General features: G+C 49.5%; 1 protein-coding gene across 3 annotated transcripts in view; it reads left to right on the plus strand.

Annotated features, from left to right (window-relative positions):
- ERGIC1 (endoplasmic reticulum-golgi intermediate compartment 1) overlaps positions 1-22,629 on the plus strand; it is a 113,189-nt gene that overhangs the window by 13,201 nt on the left and 77,359 nt on the right. Inside the window, exon 1 of one of the 3 annotated variants that reach the window (XM_053565933.1) lies at positions 12,640-12,773. The exons of 1 other annotated variant lie outside the window; for it this stretch is intronic. In XM_053565933.1, coding sequence (XP_053421908.1) covers positions 12,676-12,773 — 98 coding nt within the window. In that variant the 5' untranslated portion in view covers positions 12,640-12,675. Of the gene's footprint in view, positions 1-12,639; positions 12,774-22,629 lie in introns of those variants that run through there. One more of the 3 variants, XM_053565931.1, reaches the window with a different exon arrangement.

The following is a 22,629-nucleotide window of genomic DNA, read 5'->3' on the forward strand; positions in this document are numbered from 1 at the left end:
GCGTCAATTGGCCAAGCTGCAAAACTAGGTCACCCTGAAAGTCAGGTGGTTTGTCAGAGCTGAGTTAACCCTGAGTCAAAGGAGAGAATGAGAAGGTTCACCTGCCCACCTCCTCCCTGCCCCACCCTGGGCCAGGCCCCTCACAGTGCAGCCACACAGGCACGTCATCTCACTTGAACCTCTGCCTGCCTGACACTCACCAGAGCATGACGAGTCAGCCACCAAGCAGGGCTTGGGTGTTCTAGAGCCTCTGCTCTGTGCTGCCAGGCAGACCTGGGACAGCTGGGGAGGGAGGGTGGAGGCACCATGGGGAAAAGAGATACCTAGGGCTTTAGAGTCTGGTGGACCTGGGTCCCCAACCCAGTGTTCCCACCCACTTACTGTGTGTTCTTAGCTCACCTCACCTCTCTGAGCCTATTTTCTGGTCTACAAATGGGGATCTAGGATTGTTGTGTGGAGTTAACAACAGAGCCCCGCACAGCCACTGGCTCTTAGTAGGTCCTCATTCAGCATCAGGGCTCCTTGTCTTTTCTTCCCCTCATTTCTGAAACTTGATCTTCTAAAGCAGAGGTTGCAAACTAGTAGCATCAGGGGTTGAGTGCCTGCAAACGAGATTATTTGGCCCTCACGTTAAAAAAAATTGCATTTGAGCGGTGCCTGTGGCTCAGTGAGTAGGGCGCTGGCCCCATATACCGAGGGTGGCACATTCAAACCCCGCCCCTGCCAAACGGCAACAACAACAACAAAAAAAATGCATTTAATGCCAAGATTTTTTTTAATGAGCCTAAAAATTTGGATTTTCAATATGTCTGGAAAAATGGGCCTCACTGGCCATGTGGCAGCCCATAGCTACTGCAAAGGGTCACTCCTGTAGACGGGCACATGCTTTCCAGGTCCCCACTGCTCCCTGTTGCCTCCCATCCGGCCTGTTCCCCTCGTCCTTAATGGACCTGTTATGGGAGTGGGGAAATCTGAGGAAAAATGGGCCACAGTCTGGGCAGAGCTTTGGGAGGTGTGAGAGCTGAGATCAGAGGTGCAGGGTCTAGATGGGCAGAGGTATATGGCCAGTTTGGGGACTTCAGGCACCATGAGGATTTCCTCTGAAATGTGAGGATGGTCTTACAGTGAAACTGGATCCATACAACCGAGTAAAAACGTGGCTGTGAAGAGTCCAAATTCTTTTTTTTTTTTTTGTAGAGACAGAGTTTCACTTTATGGCCCTCGGTAGAGTGCCATGGCATCATACAGCTCACAGCAACCTCCAACTCCTGGGTTTAAGCGATTCTCTTGCCTCAGCCTCCCAAGTAGCTGGGACTATAGGTGCCCGCCACAACGCCCGGCTATTTTTTGGTTGCAGTTCAGCCGGGGCCGGGTTTGAACCCGCCACCCTCGGTATATGGGGCCGGCGCCTTACCAACTGAGCCACAAGCGCCGCCTAAGAGTCCAAATTCTTAAGACAGATTCCCTGCATCAAAATATTCTGCTTACCAGCTTTATGACCTTGGGCAAATTACAAAGTGTCGGTGCCTCACTTTTCTTGTTTGCAAAATGAGAATGATGGCTTGTTAATATATGTGCCTCTACACATGGTAAGTGTTTCACAAATGTCAGAGGCTAATATGATTCCATCCCCAAATAGGAGATTTGCCCAAGATCTTTAAAAGATGTTTTTAAAGGCACCTGGAGAGATTGGCCTATGTCTGGAAATCTCAGGCAGAGGCCAGCTCAGTTAGGCCCACACCTGCCAGCACATGAGCCAGCCAAAAGGAAACCTCCAGAGAATCAGGTGTATCATTTGATTAGTGAGGTCAGTGTTGCATTTTTTTGTGCCTCCCCTTTGAGCTTATGCTTCAAGGCCACTCTAGAGGAATGGGGAGAGATGAGGGAGTGGGGCCTAGAGGCAGCATTTAATGTTCCAATACAGGTCTGCGCAGGTGCCTGCAGAACCTGGTTTTCACTGGCCGATGGCAAATCAAAGGGATATCTTTAGCCCAGCACAGTGGCTCATGCCAGAAATTCCAGCACTTCAGGAAGCCTAGGTGGGAGGATTGCTTGAGGCCAAGAGTCTGAGATCAGCCTGGGCAATATAGTGAGACCCCCTCAAATTGTAATAATCAGCCATATTGGTGGAGGGTGCCTATAGTCCCAGCTATTCTGGAGGTTGAGGCAAGAGGATCACTTGAGCCCAGGAGTTTAAGGTTGCTGTGAGCTATGATGATGCCACTGAAATCTACCCAGGGTGACAGAGTGAGACCTGTCGTAAACAAAACAAACCAAAGGGACTTCTTGGCCTGTAACCCAGGCCACCTCCCCATAGGGTCTTCTGATGAGCTCCTTGTCCCTGAACATCAAAAACCCAGACAGGGGAGATCTCCCTTTTGAAAGGAGCCAGTGGCCTTTGGGAGATAGTGACCAGTGGCTCAGAGCTTGGTCTCCGGAGTCCCACACTAGTGCTGTCAGCGTCATGAGAGGCAAGACCAGCTCTGCCTTCTTCAGGTCCCCAGGCTTAAGATCAGTGCTAGGCACACTGACACCTTCTTAAGAAAGATATTGAAGCCAGGTGCGGTGGCTCTCACTTATAATCCTAGTACTCTGGGAGGCTGAGGCAGAACAATCACTTGAGTTCAAGAGTTAAAGGCGAGCCTGAGCAAGAGCAAGACCCCTGTCTCAAATAAAAATAGAAAAGTTGGCTGGGTATGGGGGCTCATACCTGTAATCCTAGCACTCTGAGGCAGGAGGATCACTTGAGCTCAGGAGTTCAAGACCAGCCTGAGCAAGAGTGTGACTTCTAGTAAAAGTAGAAAAAGTAGCCAGGCGTTGTGGAGGGCGCCTGTAGTCCTAGCTACTTGGGAGGCTGAGGCAGGAAGATCTTTTGAGCCCAAGAGTTTGAGGTTGCTATGAGCTATGATGCCATGGCCCTCAGCTCAGGGTGACAGAGTGAGACTCTGTCTCAAAAAATAAAAAAATAAAAATAGAAAAATTAGCTGGGCAGCGCCTGTAGCTCAGTGGGTAGGGCACCGGCTACATACACCAAGGCTGGTGGGTTCAAACCTGCCTCGGCCAGCTAAGCAAGAGTGACAGCTGCAATAACAACAACAACAACAACAAAAACAACAGCCAGGCATTATGGTGGGCACCTGTAGTCCCAGCTACTTGGGAGGCTGAGGCAAGGGAATCGCTTAAGCCCAAGAGTTTAAGGTTGCTGTGAGCTGTGATGCCACGGCACTCTACCCAGAGCAACATCTTGAGACTCTGTCTCCAAAAAAAAAAAATTAGCTCGATGTTATGGCAGGCGCATTTGAGGTTGCTTTGAGGTAGGCTGAGGCCATGGCAAGCTAGCCTGGGCAACAGAGTGAGACTCTCTCTCAAAAATAGATGTTGACTAGTGAATGGGCAGAGTCTCCCTCCTGGGTTTGAATCTCAGCTCTTCTTAGCTCTGATGTGCTGTCATCAGTGGGTGTGATAATAACTCCTTCCTCCTGGAGACAGTAGGGTTTCAATGAGAGAGCGTGTAATCACTCTGCACAGCCCCCAGCTATGCTAACTGCATGTACATGTGTTTTCTGTTTGGTGTGCATAGGTATTTCTGTGTGTAGACTTATTACAGGTTCCCATGGGGACTCTGGCTCTGTGCATGACAGTATCCTGGCTGTCCTTTTGGAATCTTTACCAGAGCAGTAATAGCCCAGAGGAGAGGGCATGTGTGTTTGGCCATGGGAGAGGACCTCTGAGGATAGCCAGCTGTATTTGTCAAAGGTCTGTGTGTACGTACATGTGTGCAAGTGTGTGTATGGATGAGCACATATATAAAACCGTGTGTCATGTCTTTGCTGCAAGCCCACAGGTGGCCAGCAGTGCCCCAGCTGATGTCACACCACAGGGCTCCCCAGTGTGGGGACATGAGATGGGGATGTGGACTTCACGTCCACCTTCTCGCCAGGCTCAGCAGGTTTGCTGTGTGATGTTGCCTGCACAGACGGTATGATTCAATGTGAGTATCCCTGCGCCCAGCGGCTCCTGGACCTGTTCTTGCCTTGGGTAGAAGTTGCTGGAGGAGGCATCGGCACAGCCCCCATCCCCAGCCTCATACTGTACCCTGGCTTCCAGAAGTCCTTTTATACACCAAGGGCTTCCAGGGTGGAGGTGGGGGAGCTGGTCAGGCCTGGCCAGAGGTATCTTCCTGGGTGGAGTCTTCTAGATACCTCTCAGCTGTTCTCAGAATGCATGCAAGTATTTCCCTCTCTGGTCCCACAGTGGGGGAGGAGTGGCCCATTTCACAGATGGGAAAATTGAGGCCTGTTGGGTCAGTCTGTCCAACTGGCTGCGGGAAGTTTGCTGGTTAGAATGCAGATACCCATGTCCCAACTAAAGTCATGATGTGGGGAATCACGGCTTGGGCTTCTGTATTTTAAACAAAATTCCTCTCTGGGGAGTTGTGATGATCAGGACATTGGGCCATGCAAGTAGGAAGTCTGGGTCTGGCTTCCCTGGTTCTGCTGTTTGCTCAGACGGTGCACATCTCATCACCTCTCTGGGCTTCTTTCAGCATCCTCAGCTGTGAGGCAGAGACAGTAAGGGGACCCACCTCAGAGGGCGTTGTGAAAATTCTGTAAGCAGCTGGTGTGACACAGGTAGGGTACTCTAGTCCCCGGCACAGTGGAGAGTTCAATAGACATTGATTTATTGCTATTCTTCCACATGGGATTTGCTACAAAAGCAATTTAAGACACAACAGAAAAAGATACTCACATGCATAATTTATACAAGGGATAGTATCTTCTCATCTCCTTTGAAATGGGAGTTTAGGATCCTGGGAATCGCAGTTGCTGTGCCCCCATTTTAGAGATGGAACCACAGCAGGCCCTCAGGTAACGTCATTTCATTAAAATGTTGATGGAAAAAATCGATTCCTGACCGAGGCCACTGCCTGTGTGGAGTTTGCATGCTCTCCCCTCATCTGCGAGGGCTCGCTTTGGGTGCTCTGATTCCCTCCCATGTCCCAGTGTCCTGTCTGTTGGGTTCATTGGCAAGTCTAAATGGCCCTAGCAGGGGGTGTGCCCATGTGCCCTGCCACAGGATGGTGTCCTGGGTGGGGATAGTTCTCACTGTGTGCACTGAGCTATGGGGACAGGCTCTGGTTACCTGCAGCCTGGAATCGAAGTAATTACCTTTCTTGTTTTGATTAATCTTTCTTTTTTTTTTTTCTGAGACAGAGTCTCAAGCTGTCACCCTGGGTACAGTGCCGTGGCGTCACACCTCACAGCAACCTTAAACTCTTGGGCTCAAGCGATTCTCTTGCCTCAGCCTCCAAGTAGCTGGGACTACAGGCACCTACCACAATGCCCAGCTATTTTTTTTTAGTTGCAGTTGTCATTATTGTTTTGGCTGGCCCGGGTTGGGTTAGAACCTGCCAGGCTCCGTGTATGTGGCCGACGTCCTACCCACTGAGCTACGGGCACCGTCCTGATTAATCTTTCTTAAATGTATGTATTGCTTACATGTATTTCAGTGTCTAATATTAGAAGTGTTTTGGTCTTTATTGAGAAGTTTGATGTTTTTGTGACCGGAAATATGCTATAGGAACTTAGCTCTTATTTATACGCATACCAACTACCCTTTGGGAAAATGGGTCTTATTCTCCATGATTTGCTTAAACTCAGAGTTTCCAAGAATCTGCTAGTGGTGTTAAATGAGGACTTACTATACTCAGGGGGCCAACTGGCCCTTGGAACTCATCTATGGGCCCTCAGCCACCAGGGGTTGGGGGGTCCCGAGATGGACCCTTTCAGAGAGTTGCTGGGGCTGTGTTCAGACAATGGATAGGGGCGGGAGTGAGAAATGGCTGCCTTGCTTGGAGACAGCCGTGGGCTGGGGTGTTATAGGTCACCACACCGCCCACCACCTTCCTTGAGTTTCCCGGAACACCAGGACACACCATCCATCAGGGATGGTGATGCTAGTTTCCAGGAAGGCAGTGGGGATGGGAGAGGAAACTCACCCATCTGCCTTCCATAGCTGGTCAGGACCCAGAGAACGCAGCCCCCACATGTCCCCATACCGCTGTGCTGATGGCTTGGCTGAGCCAAAAGTTCTTCTGTACCCCAAGCACTCTGCTGAGACGTCCTCAATCCTAGCTACCCTCTTGCGGGCTCATGTGCACATTCCTTTATGTAAGAGTTACCTGTTGAGCACCTTCCGTGTGCCACACAGTGTGCCGAGGCTGGGGTGTTGAGCTGGCCACGTAGACATGGTACCCACTCTCATGGAGCATACTCTTCAACAGGGAAGACAGTTAAATAATCGAGAGTTTTCTGAGCAAGAAAATACCTAAGAAACTCTGAGGCTGTTCTGTTCTAACTTCATACAGGGCTGAAGGAGGGCCTTCCATGACATTGACCCCAAGACCTTAGTGATGAGCAGAGCTGGTTTGGTGCTGGGGCAAAAGGGCCAAGCCTATCCCAGGCAGAGGCAGGAATGAACTGTCAGCAGGTGGTGAACTTCTGAATGTACCAGGGAGGCAGAATGCCCTGGTGTCCCTGGGAGGAGTGTGTCCTCGAGCCTCAGCACCATGAGGATGGGCTTTGGTGCAGGGGAGCTGGGTTCCATGTGGGGTGTGGGCAGCCCACTCAGGCTGTACTGCAGAGATGGGCCTGGATGCAGCCTGGTAGGGGTCAGGCCAGAAGCTACTGGCTCTCGGGGCATCCAGTCTCTCTGCCAAGAGGCCTGTTTGATTCACATTTTCCACATCAACTTGATGTTTTGAAAATGTTGACCTTGAATTCATCAAATGTCACTTATTAAATTGTAAGTCACATCCCATTCAATTAAAAAAAAAAGTCAGTGGGCGGGGCCTGTTGCTCAGTGAGCAGGGCACCAGCCCCATATACCGACGGTGGTGAGTTCAAACCCAACCCCAGCCAAACTGCAACAACAACAAAAAAATAGCTGTACGTTGTGGCAGGCACCTGTAGTCCCAGCTACTGGGGAGGCTGAGGCAAGAGAATCGCCTAAACCCAGGAGTTGGAGGTTGCTGTGAACTGTGATGTCATGGCACTCTACCAAGGATGATAAAGTGAGACTCTGTCTCAAAAAAAAAAAAAAAAGTCAGTGGACTGGTGACTCAATTTGTGGCCTCTTGGCAGGAGGGAACCTGAGGTGCTGGAGGCCAGAGAAGAGACAGGGTCCTTATCAGTGAAAATGTGTCCTGCAGGAGGGGGTTAAGTAGTGTGTCAGTCCAGGGAGAGGCTGGACCAGAGAGGGAGGTAGGGTTGGTAGCCAGGTGGGAGAAGCAGTGACAAGGCTAGAATGCCAGGTCCAGGCTGGGGAACTTGAGCCTTACAAAAATCAAAGAGTCCTGTGGGAACGGTGACATTTGTTCACACAGGTCAGAGAGGAGTCAAAGCCATATGTGCAACAACACTTAACAGGAAAAGAAGCAAATGGTAGAATGTGACAGACAGGGAGTGAATCAGGAACTTACTGGAGGAGGGAGGGACACTCGAGAGATGAGTTGGAACGGGATTGGTAGAGGGAAAGGGATGGCATTCTAGTTGATGAGCAGTTGGGAGGCAGGGATGGTGGTGTGGGAAAAAGTGGGGGATATGATGGGCAGGTGAGATGGGTGTATGTGCTGCATCAGGCAATAGGGAGCCATACCAGGTTCTTGAGCAGGAGGTGGTGCTTAGAGAAAATAAAGGGATCAAGTCAATGTAAAACCCCCTAAAGCACTGAAGGCCCATTTCCCAAAGAGAGTGGAAGGAGTGTTCTTTCTCTGGGATGACTGCTCCCTATTCAGACCCTAAGAGAGACAGAGGACAGTCTGTGGAGGCTGATCTGAGACTGAATTCTAGCGTTGCTTCCCTCTCTACCATACCACAGTAGCCCCATTTATAAGGTAGGGGAAGTAGTATCGTGAATAAAAAATGCTTAAAGCACATTACAGACAGCATTGGGGGAATTTCAGGTTGGGGCCCCTGAAAACCCCAGAGCAGGAAATTCACAGTTGAAGAATTTAAAAGCTTCTCTTTTTTTGTTTTAGAGACAGAGTTTCATTATGTCGCCCTTAGTAGAGTGCCATGGCATTACAGCTCACAGCAAACTCAAATCTTGGGCTTAAGCAATTCTCTTGCCTCAGCCTCCCACCATAAGGCCTGGCTATTTTTTTGTTACAGTTGTTTAGTTGGCCCGGGCTTGGTTTGAACCCGCCACCCTCCATATATGAGGCTGGCACTATAACCACTGTACTACAGGCGCCAAGCCGGAATTTAAAAGCTTCTTGCAGGCTCGGCATCTGTAGCTCAGAGGCTAGGGCACCAGCCACATACACCGAAGCTGGCGGGTAGGAGCCTGGGCCTGCTTAACAACAATGACAACTACAACAACAATAACAAAAATAGCTGGGCATTGTGGTGGGCGCCTGTAGTCCCAGCTACTTGGGAGGCTGAGGCCAGAGAATTGCTTAAGCCCAAGAGTTTGAGGTTGCTGTGAGCTGTGACGCCACAGTACTGTACCCAGGGCAATAGCTTGAGACTCTGTCTTAAAAAAAAAAAAAGCTTCTTGCAAAAATAGTGTAGGAATCCCAAAGCCACTGATGGACCTTTAGGAGCCTGTTGGTATGTGTTGAAGTTCATTAGAATAATACAGTCAAGAGAATAACTATGTATCTTAAATTAGGAATAAGGGGAACTTCTTAAAGCTTTAGTTCTCACATCTAGAAAATGAGGCTAATGATAGTACCTGCTTTACAGGGCTGTTGTGATGGGCTGATGCTGGGGAGGCACTTGGTGGACTTGACTCAGGTCAGTTCTCAGTTGTTATCCCTGGAATGGATTAGTTGTACTCACCATCTTTCCTCACTAGAGGACTAAGCATTTCTGCTCCAATAGTTTTGAGGAAATTCTTACAAATGTGCTTCCCTTCTCTAGAGGGATTCCTGTGGTAAGAATCTTCTCCCCTTGAGTCTAGGACTCACTGCCTTCTGTGCAGCAATGGTAGTCACAGCCCTGGCCCCACTCCTAGCCAACTGTGGGACCTCAGGCCGGTCCTTCATCTCCCTGGGACTCAGTTTTCTTATCTGTAACAACGGACTAATAATGGTGACCCCCATCCTCACACCCAAGCACTGTGTGAGAGCAAAACAAGGTAGTGTGCATGCATTGCCAGTAAGGGCTGAACCACAGTTGCATGGTCAAGGGCAGCCCATTCTGGGGTTCCACATACCCCCAGGACCCAAGGCACCCCTCTCCTACGTGACTTGTTTCTCTCCCAGGTTCTTGTCTTCGAGATTAGGTTATGATTTCCAAAGTGGGGGTGGTAAAGTCTGGGTTTTCCCATCTGCCCTATGCTTTACCTCCCTTTTCTCTTTTCATCTCTCTAGGCTATTTGTCTATTCATTCATTGATTCGTTCACTCCTTCACTTACAAATGTTTATGCCGGTCATTGTGCTAGGCACTGGGGGGCAGTGGTAAGCACCAGGGATATAGCCCCTGCCCTCATGGAGTTTTCTGTTTCATCAGTGAAATATCCAATTAAATTTATAATTATTAATTGATACGAAGGCTATGAAGGAAAAAGCAGGGGGTTCTGATACTGGAGTCTTGTAGGGAGTCAGGGGAGACCTGACTGCAGTGGTATTTAATGGCTGAGAGATGCATAGGGTTCACTGGTCATTGAGAGGGAGGGGGTCGGAGGGAGCTGCAGGGGCAAAGGCCCTGGGGCAAGCAGAAGTGGCTGCAGGTCAGACAGCTGGGGAGTGCCCAGGCTGAGGAGGTGAACTGGGGCAGGCCATGAAAGATACCTAGGGCACGGTAAGAAATTTGTCCTTTATCCTGAGAAGGCTTCAGCCCCGAAGAGTTGTAAGCAAGAGTGGCCCCTCTACATGTCTCCTGAGCATCTGAGCTGGGGGGTGTCCCATTACCATTGCACTAGGCCCTTCCTCCTTAATCACACACCAGGGATTCACTAAGTGTGACCAGAATCCTGGTGGTAACTCAGAAGAATGTCACAGATGCTTGGGGTGGGCCGGACGGGCCTTTCTAAGCTTCCTGCTGTCACACATGATTCTAATCCAGGCCGCATCTGAGGAAACAAGGAAAAGGCTATTGACATGGGTCCTACTGCAGGCCCAGCAGATCCAAGTTAATCATCCTGGCTAACCTTAGTGGCACCCTGTGGGTGTAGGCAGGAGTCCCCTGCTGTCCTAAAAAACAAAACAGGGGTAGGAACTTGTGAGGGCCTTGCCCAAGATCCCGAGGCTCTGCCTGCCAAGTGTTTGGGCCCAAAGTCCATGCTTCCCTGCCCTGTAGTTAGCACCAGGGAGAGCACATCCCTGTTTCTGAACTACTTTGGACAGTGATAGCAGGTCAGACGTTCTATGCATGGCCATAAGGCTGGTGGCTAGGGGAACTGCTCTGAGGGTGTGATTTCTAAGGTCCATGTTGCCTTAGGCCACTTAGTTCAGACTGCCTGCATAGCTTCCTGGGGTCTCCCAGGTCTGGGTGAGCATTGGTTGGCTAACCAAGGAGGGCTGTGCTCCCCTAAACTCCTCCCTTTGAACTTCTCCCCATCCACCCCCATCTTTCCTCCTGGCCCCATGGTCAAGGTAGGGCTGGTCCCTGTACGTACCAGTCCCCTTACATGCGCATTTTTCCTCTATGATTTTTCCTGTTTTGATGAGACATTGCTCTTGGCCAGGCAGGTTCCCAAGAGGGAACTGAGGCCCCAGCCCAGCCAGCCAGTCATTCAGGAACTTTGCTCCCAGGCCCAGCCCCTACCCAGCTGCATTCCGCCAAGGTCCAGGCCTGGCGCTGCTGTGAATGGGGCCTGCCCCTACTCCACCCCGGTTCCCACGGTTCCCCCAGCCACCTCCTTATCACCCTTCCCAGATGAGGGAGAAAGGCTACATTCCAGCCCTGAATTAGCCTTGCTGCCTTTCTGTTTTCTTCCAGGCCAGGGATGTGAGAGTTTACTAGAGGTCATGGTTGTGCCACTGATTCTGAGCCCACTGCATCGGGACCTGATTTACAGGCTGCCTGCGGGGAAAGGGAAAGCACGGGGTGATGCCTTGTTTGTTCATTCAGCAAACGCACTGGGCACCTACTCTGTGCCGGGCGTTGTCCTAGGCACTGCACACACAAAGAATAAAGGTTAAAAAGTATCCTGGAGGGAACAGAGCCATCCCCTGTCCTTTTAGGTGCGGCTGCTCTCATTAGCTTCACTTTCCAGGTTAAAACTGAAGCTCAGAGAGCTGCTGTAGGTACCTGCTGCTGCTGGTCACCTCCCTGCCAGCTCTGGGGGAACCACTTTAAAAACTTACCTTGTTTGGGGCCCCTGGAGCCCTCTGCAGCCCTCATACCTTCTGGACTGAGCATGACCTTAACTTCAGCCCTTACTCTTGGCCTGGGCAGGGGACAGCATGACCAATAGGCAGTGGGCTCAGGATTTTAAAACTAGTTTCTCTAACCCTCAACTCCAAAGTCAGTACTTGCAGTTCTGAATTATTTGCTAGCTGAGTTATGTCTGTTGCTTTTTTTCCCCCTACTGTGTTTCTTGCCTTGAAGCTGTGCTGTGTCCACAGGCCTTTTCTTAATTATTCAGCTCTGCCAGAGGCGCTCTTGTTGGAAATATTTGTCCTGAGTAATTACAAGCTTTTAATCTTACCTTTGACGTACGTTTAACCATTCTGCACTCCTACATGTTTGTTCACTACTTATTCATTCTTTTAATAAACAGCATTTAATCAGCGCCAAGGCTTCTGCCAGGGAGGGGGCAGAGACAGAGGTGAACACAGGTACCTCCAGCCTTGGTAGCCCAGGGATGTGGGCAGTGGGCTCAGTTCTTGGGGGGGGGGCAAAAGAGGGCAGGGAGAAGTGTGGCAACCTTAAAGGCCCTTCATAGGCCCTTGGTGCTGATGACAGTGAGAATAGCCAACCCTGGAATCACATTCTCAGTACACCTGTACCCCTCGGCCCCTCACACCTGTGAACTCATGTAATCCACACAACCTGTTATTAGGAGCATTTCACACACTGGGAAGCTGAGGTTAACTAACTTGCCCCAGGCCAGGCACCCAGACATCCCAGCTTTTGCATCTGCCCTCTTAACAACCAAACTGCGCTGTGTGAACCTGAGCTCACCAGATGAGAGGGTGGGAACAGCATACGCGAGTCTCAGAGCCATGACTGTGAACCAAGTGGTCTGCTCCCAGGCCTGTGTTGCAGAATCCAGGCCAGCAAGTGCCTGGGAAGAAACTGTCCTGGAGCTGGTGCTGAGCACGAGTCCTGGGGTCAGGGCAGGGGAGGGACGGGTACACAGGTCCTTCAGGGGCTGGACATCCTCAGTGATCTCATGTGAGGAAGAAGTCCAGGGTATTGGCCACGCCTGCATTTCTTTGTGAGCACAAAAACATATTCCCCAGCCAGCCTTGGAGTTCCACAGTGTTTGGGGCTTTGCCTGAAGGTCTGGGCCAGGGCTGTGTGGAGAAGGAAGGGCAGATGGGCGGATGTAGGCTAAGCCAACCTTGGCCAGAGCCTGGCTATATTGCTGACCACGGGGTCACTCTGGGTAAAACCCATCCACTCCTCCCACCCTGCAACTGGGCACTCACTTTGTACTCTGCTTCAGATCCACCATGGAGGATAATAAGCCAGCGCTTGCCTCGGCCTGCAGCGCCCTGCATGATCTGTCTTCCATCTACCTCTCTGGCTTCAGTTTGTGCCATCTGCCCCTCCCTGCGCTCCAGCTGTGGTGGCCATCACTGCTGCCTCATACACAGGTCAGCCACGCCCACCTCAGAACCTTAGCTGAGCACTGGCCATTCCCTCCTCTTTGAATGCCCTTTAGCTCCCTCCCTCCCCTCTGGTCTCTGTTCAGAGGGGCCTCCCCTGACCTCACCCAGTCTGCAGTGCCCTGAACCACACTGAAGTCAGCTCACCCTGTGTTCTCCATAGCTCTTCCCACACTTTTGGCTTGTCTGTGGTCTGTCCCCTTCATAAGAACGCTGGCTCCTCAGACGCACAGGCCTCGCCTGCCTTGTTCGTTCCTGTTGCCCTGGTGCCATCAGGGGGGCCTGACACTGTGGACATTGAATACTTAAATGCTAAACGGATGAACCTCATTCATTTCTTCATCCATAAAATGGGAAGCAGCCTGCTGATCTCCTAGTGTTAATATAGAGATTAAAGGCGTATATTTGGGTCAAAGCACCCTGGGCAGTGCCTGACACATAGGTTCATAGGAATTGGTAAATCATGCAAGTGCCAGCCCAGGTGTGAATTACTGTCCTAGTCGAGACTCAGTGTACACTGCATGACTCTTGTTTTTTTGACATGACCAAGCCAGCCTGGTGGTCACTAGCTCTAAAATTCAGTATGATAGATGGGGCAGACTAAGGTGAGGGAAGGAGAGATGAAAAGAGAAAGAAATGAAAATTCCTTTTGACTGGAATGGACTATTCCTGAATGTAGTGGACTATTTTTTAGTAGAAACATAGAAAGATAGGGTTTATCTCAAAGTGCAGCTTTGCCCTCTGGAGAATTTGTAATTTCCTGCTAAGGACTTTCTGTTTTTCAGGGAGGAAGAGGAGAAGAAAACGGGGAGGGGAGTACATATTCCAATTAGTAAATATAGAAAAAATGATGGAGCTTGAAAATCATCATTGGAGCACCAAAATAATAACTGTATCAGTTTAAGTTCACTGATGAATGCTAAAATTAGTGCATCATAGTTTAAGCAGAAAGGAGATATTTGTGTAGTTTGAGAGTATCTCCCTTGAAATATTTAGTAACTACGGTGGGAGGATAGTAACTGTGGAGTAAAGAATCCTGGCAGATCCCATTTTAGCTAAGTGAGGAACTGTCACAGTAACAAGACTTGAGTGAGCGCTGTGAGTGCTGTCACAGTAACAAGACTTACCGATGTCACCTTCCCTGTAGCGGAGCCCTGAGAAGGGCACATGACTGTGGATTTTTCCCGAAAGCATCAGACAAACCCAGCTTGAGAGACATTCTAGAAAATACTGAAAAATATTCTTCAGAAATGGCATGATCATGAAAGGCCAAGGAACCGTCACACATTGGAAGGGACACAACTGAATAGTGTTTGGATCCTGGAGCCAAATAAGGACATCTATGGGAAAACCATTCAGATCCCAGGGACTCTTATAGTTTGAGAGAATTGGGCCAAGGTTGCTTTCTCAGTTTTGAGAATGTTTGGTGGTTACATAAGATGTTAACCTGAGGGGGAGCTGGGTAGAGGGGGTGTGGACCCCTCTGTGCTGTTCGTGCAAGTCTCCTGTAAGATGAAAGTGATCACCAAAATGATCGCTGAATAGAAAGTCTAAACATTAAAAAAAAAAAAAAAAAGGTTGAAATGCAAGGTTAAGGGGGAAAGATAAAGAAGTAGAGGGAAATGTGAGTGGAGCCTTCATTAGGGCATCACGACCACCCAAATGAGTGCAGGTCATGTCATAGAAAGGCCCAGCGCTGGGGACTGAGGCAGTGATGGGAGTTCTGAAACATAGAGGTAGATGCTTTTCAACTGTATGAGGCATTCTGTACAACCAGTTGCTGGCTGGTCTTCATTCTCTGCCTTAACTGGGCCTTGTTCTGTCCTCCTGAGTTCCCTGTCCCCCGACTCAGCAGGTGGTGGGCACTTACTGATGGCAGGCTATGGGAAACTGCCCCAGCTTCAGATTTGGGAAGTCTTTACTGGTGTTCCCTAATTTCAGTCACTCTAGGGCCATTATCTCAATTTTTGCTCTGTCGACATCTTACCCCTACTATTATATACTTTGTATTTTATTTAATTGGACTCACTTTTTGGGGGGCGGGGGGGCGGACAGAGCTTCACTAGGTCACCCTCGGTAGAGTACCGTGGTGTCATAGTTCATAGCAATCTCAAACTCTTGGGCTTCAGCGATTCTCTTGCCTCAGACTCCCAAGTAGCTGGGACAACAGGTGCCCGCCACAATGCCTGGCTATTTTGTTGTTGGTGTCATCATTGTTGTTTAGCTCGCTTGGGCTGGGTTCAAACCCACCAGCCCTTGTGCATGTGGCCGGTGCCCTAACCACTGAGAGACGAATTTTCAAAGGCAAACAATTTACCTTATCCCTGGAAATGAAAGACCGACATTACCTGCCGTGAATCCAAAGTAGCCATAAAAGTAAAAGTGGTGAGAGAGAAGTTCTAGCTTAGGTAGAAGGTTCTGAGCCCAAAGCCTGCTCTCCTTTTTTAAAAAATGACATTTTTAGGTGTTAAAAGAGCTGCTAGCACCAAGTGAGATTTTCTTCTAAACTTGATCAAGAGAAATGAAAGAGAAGTTAAAAAAGAATAACTTGCTCTGTGGGCAACTTGAGAATAACTTGCTCTGTGGGCGATTTGTGTTATTCGCCTCCCTCCCCTCACCCACCCCCCCGGGTCCCACGTGACACCACCTATGCACATCACTATGTAGCCTGCACAGAACCCCCTGCCTCCTTCCTGAGGGACAGGAGACAAAAGGCCGCTGGGCACCATCAGCCCTATTGTCAGGCTGGGTGGCCATGAGTCCTCCCGTAGCCAGGCCCTTCCTCCCAGGATTTAAAGTCTGAGAGGTTTTTGTAGGTATAGATCTGAAGCCACTTCCTTCAGGCAGCTGGCCCTGATCTTCCCTCAACTTTCTAGCATTTTGGCTCTTAGAAATAAACATGTGGCTTTCTTGGAGGTATTAGAATTATTCTCATAATATATTATTGTTCCTACTTAATTCCGAGAGCTTGTACTTACTATATCAGTGGCTCCACTGATCAGGGCTTTTAGTAGCCTTGGATATCTACCCTCTTAAGAAATGTATTTTATATTGCAACCCAGTGTACAATGTATAAACCCTCAATGATGCTTCATTTATATGTATAGGCAGTACAAATAGATACTTTCTATTCTGCTATAGTCTTTAAAAAAAAAAAAACTCTGGTCGACGGCCACCAAATTGGTTTCTCAACCTACTAATTATCCTAAACTGCATTTAGCAAAACATTGTAGACAGTTAAGGCATGAGCCATATAACAGTCCCATTTTCTTGAGCATCTGCTATATGGGAAGCACATTGCTACACACTCCCATTTAATCCTGATTGTGTTTTACACGCCGGGCCACTGAATCTCAGGGACTTCATGGAAGCCCACCTCATACAGCAAGGAAGGGTAGAACTCAGATTGCAGCGCGGGTAGCCTGACTTACGTCCATGTCCTTGGGGCCTTGGAGCGCGTCCTCTGCAACTGCCGCAGTGCCTTGCTCAAGGGTATTCCCAGAGGAGGTGATCAATATATAGGTGAATAAAGGAATCAGAAACCAAGTTGGCATAGAAAGAAAACAGTCTTTAATTTACCCTAAGCCAGTGAATACAAAACGTCCCCAAGCTTGGCTGATGATTTTCTTTCTTTTTTTATGTTTAAGTAGGTTTTAAATTGAAGTTCTGCTGACCATGAAGTGTTACAGCTGAATGGCCTTTTACACACACGCCCATCTTCTGGTTTCCCGTCCATGCACTCACTTTGCCTGTCCCTCAGTGTCACGTAAATGGAACCGTACAACCTGTTCGTGTTGGGGTCCTTTTTTCCATATCACATCTATGGAATTCATCTGTGTTTTATGCACCTGTAATTCATTCTCTTCTTTTGTGGTAGTATCTGATTTCTTGGTACTTTTGAGGTTTTCTTTGCATTCATAGCATATTTTAGACATGAGAATAATACATGTCCACCTCTGCCATCATAAGAAAACAAGTCTTGGTGGTGCCTGTGGCTCAACGGGTAGGGTGCCGGTCCCATATGCCGGAGGTGGCGGGTTCAAGCCCAGCCCTGGCCAAAAATAAAAAAAAAATAAAAAAAAAGAAAACAAGTCTTAGGCCCCCCCCTTCCTCCTCTTCGACCTCTATGTTCTCACTTTAACTCATCCCACCCAGCCCAGTAGAACCACTGCCCTACAGGTGGTGCGGACCCTTCCCATGCGTGTTGGTCAGCTTTTGCTGCCTCTGTGTGAATTCTTTTTTTTTTTTGTAGAGACAGAGTCTCACTTTAGGGCCCTCGGTGGAGTGCCGTGGCCTCACACAGCTCACAGCAACATCCAACTCCTGGGCTTAAGCAATTCTCTTGCCTCAGCCTCCCCAGTAGCTGGGACTACAGGCGCCCGCCACAACGCCCGGCTATTTTTTGATTGCAGTTTGGCCGGGGCCGGGTTTGAACCCGCCACCCTCGGTATATGGGGCCGGCGCCTTACCGACTGAGCCACAGGCGCCGCCCCTCTGTGTGAATTCTTAATGGATCCTGAATTTACATGTATGTGGGCTACATACTCACTTTTCCTTTTTTTTTTTTTTTGCATTGACATTCCAGTTAAATTTTCACTTAAACGTTCCAGGTCTTTCTGGGATTCAGAAGCTCAGCTCCGTGCTCCCAAGTTCAAGAAAGTTAGAGCAAAGTCCAGAGGGAAAGGCCCATCATGGGGAAGCAAGAAGGGGACTGAGTGAGGAGAGCAGCCCAGGCAGGGGGTGTGTATGTGTGCAAGAAAGATGTCCGTGGCCCTCATGACAGCAGCTGTCATCCGGTGGGTCCTCAGGGCCCCTAAAGCTGCTCTAGTTTCCCTGTCATCTTTAACTCTTGGGGAACAAAATGTGCTCCTCTTTCTGGCCTGTTGCCTGTGTCCACTGGTGTCATCTCTTTGCTGAAGGAAGGATTTGGGAGAGTGATATAGAAGAAAATGCTGTGGCCCTCTCTGTCCTACACCCTGCAACTGCACGGTAACCGGGAAAGCAGAGAGCAGTGACTCGTGGGGGCCAGGCACCGTGCTCCATACTTTCCATGTGCTAATAATATATGAACCCCTCAGAGCAACCCAATGAGGTGGGCACTGTCTGACAGCTAGGGGAACTAAAGCCCAGGGCAGGGAAGTAAATCCCTCAAGGCCATAGCTGGCAAGTGGTAGAGCTGGGATTTGAACCCAGATGGACCCAGACCCTCTGCCCAAATACTCTCCAGCATGTTTTCTAGAGGAGGTGTGGGAGGCCATGGGCCTTTCCTGACGATCTTCTCATTCTGCAATCATAGCCTTCACAGTGGAGGTTTTCTTGATGCTTAGCTCCAGGCAGGCAGGGACTGCCTTTGTTTAGCTCCCATTTTTATCACTAGCAGTGTAGGTGCTAATGATATTTGCAGAACTGATGCCGAATGAGCATATGGACACATGAGTAAAAGGACAACACCGCAGATACAGGCAGAGTGGTGTCCACGCTGAGTCTCTGCAGGCCCCAGCTCAGCTCTGCACTGTAGGGGCTCTGAAGGCCAGACATCTGAGGCTCAGCTCCAGTGCTTCCTAGCAATACCCCCTTGGGGGACCTTTATCTCCCTTATCTGGAAAGTGAGGATCCTGACAGCCCTTCCCTCCTTCCCTCCTGGGGTCGCTGACACCGCATGGTCAGGATATGACACCAAGCACTTTGGCTACAGACAGGAGTTATGAGCCTCCCAGGCACACAGATCCAATGTGATCAAAAGCCCAAGGACATTTCATGGGAGAGCACGTGCAAACTTTGTGCTACTTTCCTGTAACTTTTCCCTGTGTCCCTAGTTCTGCCCTTCGCCTGGCTGGCCTTGGCCACTGCCTCAGTGTTTTAGCCCTCTGCTGTCATTTGACACCAGGAAGACGCCAGGCAGGCCTTGGCTGGCTACAGGGATGTTACCGCCCCCGTTCCTGGCCACCTGCTCACTGTCCGCTGGGTCCCGGCTGGGCTGGGCAGAGGGCCACTTGCCTCACTCCACAACCCCCTGCATCAATACTAAACAGCAGGGGGATAGACTTCCATCCCCATCCTCAGACATACCCACGACTTCCCTTCCACACATTCTGTACTCAGCAGGGCTGTTCACAGGAAGGACGAAGGACGTCTCTGTCGTGGTGAGCAGCTAACGTTCTGTGAGTGCCCACTGGGTACCAAGGGCTCTTTTTACATCATTAGTGATCTCATTTTTCAGAATCATTCTAGGAAAGAGATGTAATCCCCTCACCCCATTTTACAAATGACTAAACAGAGCCTTAGATTTAGCCAGTTGCCTCAGCAGTGACAGAACTTGAACTCAAAGCCTGGGTTGTCTCCATTTTCCCCCCATGCTGCTTTGCAGAGGAGAGAAGGCCTAAGAAAGCCCCTAGTGGTAGGCATAGCTACCCTGCTGGCGGCGACACTAACTAACCACAGCTAACACCAGCCACTTGCTCCACCTGTGAACTGCCATCCTCACTTTACAGATGCAAAACGCTGAAAGTTTTGGGGAAAATCTGTCCAAATCAGCCAATGCATGAGGCACTAGAGCCCCTAGCTGCAAAACTCTGTGGGGATTAAAAGATCCAGGTACACTGGCCCATCCAGACAGGAATATTGTTCAGCACTAAAAAGAAATGAGCTATCAAACTGTGAAAAGACACAGAGGAACCTTAAATGCATATTACTAAGTGAAAGAAGCTGATCTGAAAAGGCTACACACTGTGTGATTCCAAGCATATGATTCTGGAAAAGGCAAAATTATGGAGACAGTAAAAAGGGTCAGTAGTTGCCAGGGGGTAGGGGCAGGGTGAGCAGGTGGGGCTCAGAGGATCTTTGGAGCAGTGAAACGTCATGTCATGCTGTCATGGTGGATACATGTCATTCTAAATGTGTCCAAACCCATGGACTGTGCAACACCAAGAGTGGCCTGTAATGTAAACCGTGGGTCTGGGTGATGATGATGTGTCAGTGGTGGCTCATCAGGCATAGCAAGTGTACCTTCTGGCCCAGGATGTTGCTGGTGGGGGAGGCTATGCATGTGTGGGGATGGGGATTTGGAAAATCTCTGTACCTTTTGCTCAGTTGTTCTGTGAGCCTAAAACTGCTAAAATACAATCTATTAACAAAAAAGAAAAGTGAGTCCATTCTGTACGTGGTGCTCGAGCTGCCCCTAGCCTCAGCTCTTCCCACATCCCTAGCAGTGACGGGAAGGAGGCAGAGCTCTGCAGCACTTGGGGGCTCACGTCTCCCAGTTGTTCTTCCAAGCCTGCCATCAGGTGTAGCTGAAACCCAGCCTGGCTGTGTGCACTGCGTGCGGAGCTGGAGGGAGACAGCGGTTGTGGGTAGGTAGCCAGGAGAGGCTGAGGGGATAGCAGGCGTGCTGGGGGCTCTGCCAGTCAGGGACTAGTCTCCCACTTGAGAAGGACGAAGGAGGTCAGGGAGGTGATAACTACATTCTTTGGTCCCCACTCCCCAGGACAGTGTGTGCTCAGGGGACGCTGGCCTCACTGCTGCCAGGGAATTGCAAAATCCAGGCTTAGTTGAATCAATGTCCTTTGGAAAAGTACATTTTGCTCAGGAGCCAAGTAAAACCGAAGACTCTGCAGCCAGCACACTAAAGTCGTGAGCTATGACTCACCCTGAGTGGGAGGGGAGGGCCGAACTGGGAGGCAGCCCATGGCTCTCGGGTGGGCCCCAGCTCCCTCTGGTGCCAGGCCCCTCCGTTAGTGCAGGGCCCTCAGCTGGGACAGTGTGTGTGCTGGAGGTAGCAGCCTCAGACAGCGGGCTGTTTAGAAAAGATGTTGCCTCTTGGGCGGCGCCTGTGGCTCAAGGAGTAGGGCGCCGGTCCCATATGCCGGAGGTGGTGGGTTCAAACCCAGCCCTGGCCAAAAAAAAAAAAAAAAAAAAGAAAAGAAAAGATGTTGCCTCCAAGGAGTCATGGGTAAAATGAATCACTGTAGAAATTTGATTTTCTTATTGACTTGCATTATTGGTTTAGACATGTCTTCTCTCCGAGATGAGTCTTTGGTAGAAAACAGCTTCAAAAGCCTAAATATTCTGGGTGTCACAGGACAAGCACCAGATGGGACTCTGGCTCTTGTTTGTGACATTAGATGTTTCAGTGCAGGTTTCTGGATGTCAGTTTTTGCCTTTAAAATTGAATAGTCTGGAGTAAATCAGCCTCGATGAAGACCCAGAAAGCATGCAGCTACTGTTCCCATTCCCGTGTCCTTGGCAGGCATTACTAATCTACCTCAGCACTTACACATTGGGCCTGAGCAACTGGGCAAGGCAACTGCTAGACCTGATCCCACAGGGGAAGCCTCTTGTCCCACAGGAGCTCCGTGATCTCAGCATTCCCTTCTAGCTCTACAACTTTTAGGTCTTTCTCCCCTCACTATTTTTTCCATTCTACTATCTCTTCCAAAAAGAGAAATTTTTCACATTCAGGATGTAAGGTCAGGTTCACAAACTGATAGTCCCAGGACAAATATGACCCATAGAAGTGTTTGCTTTGCATATTATTTTATTTCAAAAATAATTGGCATCATTTTTTAATTGGTAATTTCGCATAAGATCCCCAGATTTCTGGTTTCTCTGAGCTGGCTGTCCTTGGCCTTTGTCCCAACCACATGCCAAGCTGGGAGCCTTTGTTTGGACTCTCCTACCGAGCCACTTTGCTCATTTCTAGGGTCTGCCTAGCCTCAGCAGGTGTTTTTCTACTCCCATCCCATCAGATACAGAAGGCCTGCTTGTCTCTCATTTGCTGATGTGAGCAGCTAGGTGACCAATGCTTGGCTCTGTTAATTTATTTAGGACACTTACATTTCCTGAAACCTCTTTCACAAGGAAAGGTGCTTTCTATTTATGAATAACGACTGCCTGGAAAATTGGTTTTATATTTTTATTTTCCTATGTTAACTTCCTTGAAGCAGGGGCTCAGCTATGCCAGGAGCTGTTGAAGAAAGTGCAGGTTGAAGCAGGAAATATGCTGGGGATGGGGTTCCTTTCCCCTCCCAACCCCCTTCCCTGCCTCTCCTCTGTGAGGTCTCTTTGCTAGGTAGTTAGGAAGCCAGGTGGCTCCCTGAAGGGACTCAGCCACATATCTCAAGTGAGTTCTTGGTTCAGGAAAGGCTCACTGTTTTTCATGGCTCAGTGGCCCTCTTGTTACTTAAAGATGACGCTCCGTACTTGGGATTGCAGTCACTAAGGGCCCCAGGATGCGTAAGGCAACTCCTAGTCCTTGAGTTGCTCACAGCTTTGAGGCAAGACACCAATAGTATTAATGAGGCAGGGTGGTTTTTGCTGTTCATTTGTGACTACAGTCTACGCACATTCAATGATAACACGTGCACAGGTAACAACAAGGAGACACACCAAAGCAGGTACCTCAGACAGCCTGAGGGTGACTGGAGATCGCTTCTCAGAGAAAGGGATGTGTGAGCTCCTACCCCACCTCCACTCCAGCTGTGTCAGCCTCCTTGTCCCAGAAACTTGCCAGATGTGCGCCCTGCCTTGGGGCCTTTGCACCTGCTACCCCTGCTGCCTGCAATGTGCCTCCCTGGCCGTCCACACGGCTGCTGTCTCACTTAATTCAGATCTCCATTTGCATGTCTCCTTGTCAGATGGAGTCTTATCTGACACTCCTTACCCCACCTAAAAGACCCCCAAATTATACTCTGTCTCCTCACCCTGTTGTATTTTTCTTCACAGCACTGACATATTAGTTCATTCCTGGTTTGTCTCCCCGACTATGGTGGATGCTAGGTGAAGGCAGGAAGTATTGTGTCTGACCTCTGTAGTATTCTAGGCACCTACAACAGTGCCTGGTCCATAG

Source organism: Nycticebus coucang, chromosome 17 (genome assembly GCF_027406575.1).
Source record: "Nycticebus coucang isolate mNycCou1 chromosome 17, mNycCou1.pri, whole genome shotgun sequence".
Classification (NCBI taxonomy): Eukaryota; Metazoa; Chordata; class Mammalia; order Primates; family Lorisidae; genus Nycticebus; species Nycticebus coucang.